Here is a 3936-nt window from a genome sequence, read left to right as displayed (position 1 = left end):
AAACACCCTCAGATCCAGATATGAGTGATACGCAGCGGTCGCTGTCGGAAACAAAGTGGAAAGGGGGACGCTGTTCTAACAACTGTCCCATTCCAGCACAGCAAGTGCTCTAGCGTCTCAGGCTCTGCGCCGACTGCCCAGAGCCTGAGACGCTAGAGCACTTGCTGTGCTCTTGCCCGCAGCACGACAACGCAAGAGCACAACTCCGGGCCGAACTCCAGCGACTCGGTGCCCCAAGCCACAAGCTAGAAGACTTCCTGTTCCCCACGGGACCGGACGCCATCCGACGGGAGGTCTTCCAGCACGTAGTCAATTTCCTGGTTACAACAGGACTAGCGCTGCGTTTGTAGCCATCGAGTCATGGACTAAACGAACGCGATATAGACTATCTCCCACTCTCCTACCGCTCTTCTCTTCCCCCTTCTCTCTTCCTATCCTTTGAAGCCCCAATCCCCTTCCCTGGACTGGGTCGTATGAGGGTGAACTCCCCGTTGAGTTCAACAATATCCCCAGGCCTTTTCTCGTCCCTCCTTTGTTAATAAATCACCACCACCACCCATTCCCGCCGTGCGTCTTATCGGCTGCCCGACGATGCCATATTATCGGTGAAATTACGTAGGCTGCTGCTTTGTAGAAATGCCAGCGCGGTGGGAGTGCCAACAGTTCGTGGAAGAGCGCCCTCCTTTCCCCCTTTGGTTTTCACAGCGCCATCCGCGTATCGCTCCGAGTCTGTTTCGAGGCTGTTTGCCACGCGTTCCTGTGTTCCCTTTCATATTGCTCATAATAGTACACTAGGCAAGAGATCATAAAACCTTTCGATATTCATCCTAAATATTTCCTCCAGCAATGCCTCGAAACATCAAAAACGAAGTCTGGTTTCTTTTGTGAAAATATGGCTGAGACGTTTCCGTACAAATGGTACCTTATTCTGGTTTTACTTTACACGGTCATGTAGTGCTTCAAATCCAATTCTGCCAGTCAAAAGGTGATATAGAAAAATATTTGTAATTTGAAAGTTTTTGCTGAATTCTCTTTTGTGGACCATTATATAGAGCCATCCTGGCTGTCGTGTCAACGTAGGGCCGTGTAGACCAACACAGGGCACTTTAAAATTAAACAGTAGGATCAGAAGATCAGGCGGAAACGTGATCATATTATCGTCAGGCGCTTCGCTTCAAGCATAAAGAAGTCGAGACAGTGACGGAATCCCGTCTGGCCGGGAGAATACATTTCAAAAAACACGAGACGCCGACCAGTCATAAAATCGTTCTTGACGTTTCGGCTTCCAGCACGGAAGCCTTGTTCACAATGAATACATCACCAGAAATGGATCGTTTAAATGGGGTTGAGTAATCGATGTAAGGAGCGCGCGTAGATTGGATTCAGATTTCCGTCGTAACGATTAACCGTGTTAGATGCGGTCTGAATGATTAGTGATTCCAGATGCAGGCGTCAAGTTGCCCATTTTTCCGTTGCGACGATTCTTGCACCGTCCCAGTCAATCTTGTGGTCATTCGTGACGGCGTGCTCTGCTAAAGCGTTGTTGCCAACGCTCTTATTTTTTACGTCACGAGCGTGTTGCTGTAATCGTTTCTTGTAGTTTCCTGATTCGCCGATGTAAACACCGTCGCAGTCTGCGCACGGGATTTCATACACAACTCCGGGGAAGCGTTCCTTGGGCAAGCTGTCCTTCACTTTAACCAGCTGGTGACGCATCTTTCTTGCCGGAACGTGTGCCACCTGTACGTCATACTCCCGTAAGACACGTTCGAGACATTCGCTTGTTCCAGGAATATATGGCACAGAAGCTCGTTTCTTGAGGGGAGGAGGTGCGTCCGGTTGTCCCCTACGTGACAGCTGACGTTCCGTTGCATCGGTAAAGCGTCTAGGGTATCCGCAGCTTGCGAGGTCATCCCGTACCTTTTTCTTGTCCACAGCCACATCATCGGGCCTTGAGCACAGACGTTCGGCCCGCTGCAGTAACGTGCTAACAACGGCGTGCTTGTGGGCGGCCGGGTGCACAGAGCCGAAACTCAAGTATCGACCTGTGTGGGTATCTTTCCGGTACACGCTGAAGCTTAGCCTCTGGCCCTGCCGAGAAACGAGGACGTCGAAGAATGGAAGTTTTCCATCCACCTTCTCTTCCAAAGTGAACTGAATGGCTCTTTCCAAACTGTTCAGGTGATCCAGGAACTTGCTCACCTCATCTTTTTGGATGATGCAGAAACAATCATCAATGTAGCGGAGGAACACTTTAGGGGACGGGGCGAAGGAGGATAACGCCCGCTGTTCAAGCGCTTCCATGGTGAGGTTCGCCGCCGTAACCGAAACAGACGTGCCCATGGGAGTCCCCTGGCTTTGCTTGTAGAACTTGCCCATAAAGACGAAGTAAGTGTTCTTAAGGCAGAAATCTAGGAGCCTGCGCAGGTCCGGTACATCTATCGGGCATCTCTGTGGCAACGTTGCATCAGACTCGAGAGAAGCGGTGCACACGTTGACAGCGAGGTCTATCGGCACGCTCGTGAAAAGGGACTTCACGTCGAAGGACACCATCAAATCGTCTTCCTCGATCGTGATGCTCCCCGTCTTCTGGACAAAATTGGAGGAATTCTGAACATGACTTGCACCGTGACCGACCAACGGAGCCAGGACTTGGTGCAAGAATTTCGACAGTTTCTGCAAGAACGATTTTTTGACTGGTCGGCGTCTCGTGTTGTTTGAAACGCTTAAAGCGTAGTGTGCTGAAGAGAACAATGACGGTTAAGTTGTTACCACGCCATGTAAAATTAGGAGTCGTGCACATGAGGTCCCGCGATTTATCGCTATTATGTCCAGTACAATCATTTTCATGACGTCTTCTGGTGTGGCCCATACCATGCGCACTCGCTCTTCGCCCTCACTATCAATTCTATGATGCGGTGCTCACAGTGAAACGCTCCTCACAATATCAGGAAATTTTTCGAAGGGTGCCATTATTCACTCCTCGAGCTAGAACTAGATCGTCGCTCAAATCACTACACCGCGTTGATTTTTTCTACCTTTACGTTTTTTTTTTATGTTAACCATATACTTACAAAAAGTGTTGACTTATGCAGCATTTGGTTCTTTGCGAGACTGTTGCACCAAGCATATAACCGCAGTGTTCCTGGTACCCAAAATCAAAATATGAAGGTGACGTTTTATGCTCACCGATTTTAGATTCTAAAGCAGAGAAATTGTGATTATTTCGCTAATAACTAGATTTAGACGGCACTTCGTTCAAAACTGTGGCTATTGCAAATTCAAGGTGTTGAGGCCTCGCAAAATATTGGGGCTCGTTTTGAGCAATGACGAGCGAAAACGGTTTCATCCGAGGTGAAACCTGTACACATAAAGGTAAAACCTTTGGCGCATGCAAAGTTTCTAGGTGTGACACAGTGTTTTCCGCTAAATGTTTGAATATGTCATGACTTTGATCCAATCACGAAGAGGGAATGGCACCTTAGCGTTATGCACACAATAATTTATCCCGAGCCCGTTTAAATTGCATCGTCCCGTTGGGTATCTTTAGCCCAGTTCTCTCACTCCAACCATACATTTCGTACAAAGGGAACCTAATAACGAAATTGTACCTAACACTGGTGCAGTTAAACATTATAAAACTTAAACATCCGACTAGACACACTGCAGTTCTGTCCCCCGGAAGCTGGTGTCACAAGTTCAAAACAAGGAGTTTCTAGGTGTGACACAGGCAGCGATGAGGATTCCCAACTAGCAAAAAATAATAAAGGTGAGGACAGGGCCACTCTACCGTGGTCTCCCCCTTATATATATATATATATATTGATTGATGTAGATATAGATGAAGCTTTTCGTATACTTGTTTTGTATATAGGGGAAGACGAAGCGGCCGTGTCATGGCACTGAAGCCTGTCACTGCCTCTCAACCAACTCAAC

At 48.1% G+C, this 3936-nt stretch overlaps 1 protein-coding gene across 1 annotated transcript; it reads right to left on the bottom strand.

The window, feature by feature from the left end:
* Nucleotides 1-1452: 1452 nt before the first annotated feature.
* LOC144166438 (uncharacterized) lies at nt 1453-2553 on the bottom strand. Its single transcript, XM_077695960.1, has one exon. It carries the CDS (start codon nt 2551-2553, stop codon nt 1453-1455), a length of 1101 nt encoding a protein of 366 aa, XP_077552086.1.
* Between the last annotated feature and the right edge of the window lie 1383 nt (nt 2554-3936).

Source organism: Haemaphysalis longicornis, unplaced genomic scaffold (assembly GCF_048455015.1).
Source record: "Haemaphysalis longicornis isolate Haplotype H1 unplaced genomic scaffold, Haemaphysalis longicornis Haplotype H1 scaffold_17, whole genome shotgun sequence".
Lineage (NCBI taxonomy): Eukaryota > Metazoa > Arthropoda > Arachnida > Ixodida > Ixodidae > Haemaphysalis > Haemaphysalis longicornis.
This window is presented reverse-complemented; position numbering and strand designations above follow the sequence as displayed.

Excerpts from the sequence above, each read along its gene's own strand:
- LOC144166438 (XM_077695960.1), bottom strand. The coding sequence starts at position 2,553 with ATGGTGTCCTTCGACGTGAAGTCCCTTTTCACGAGCGTGCCGATAGAC.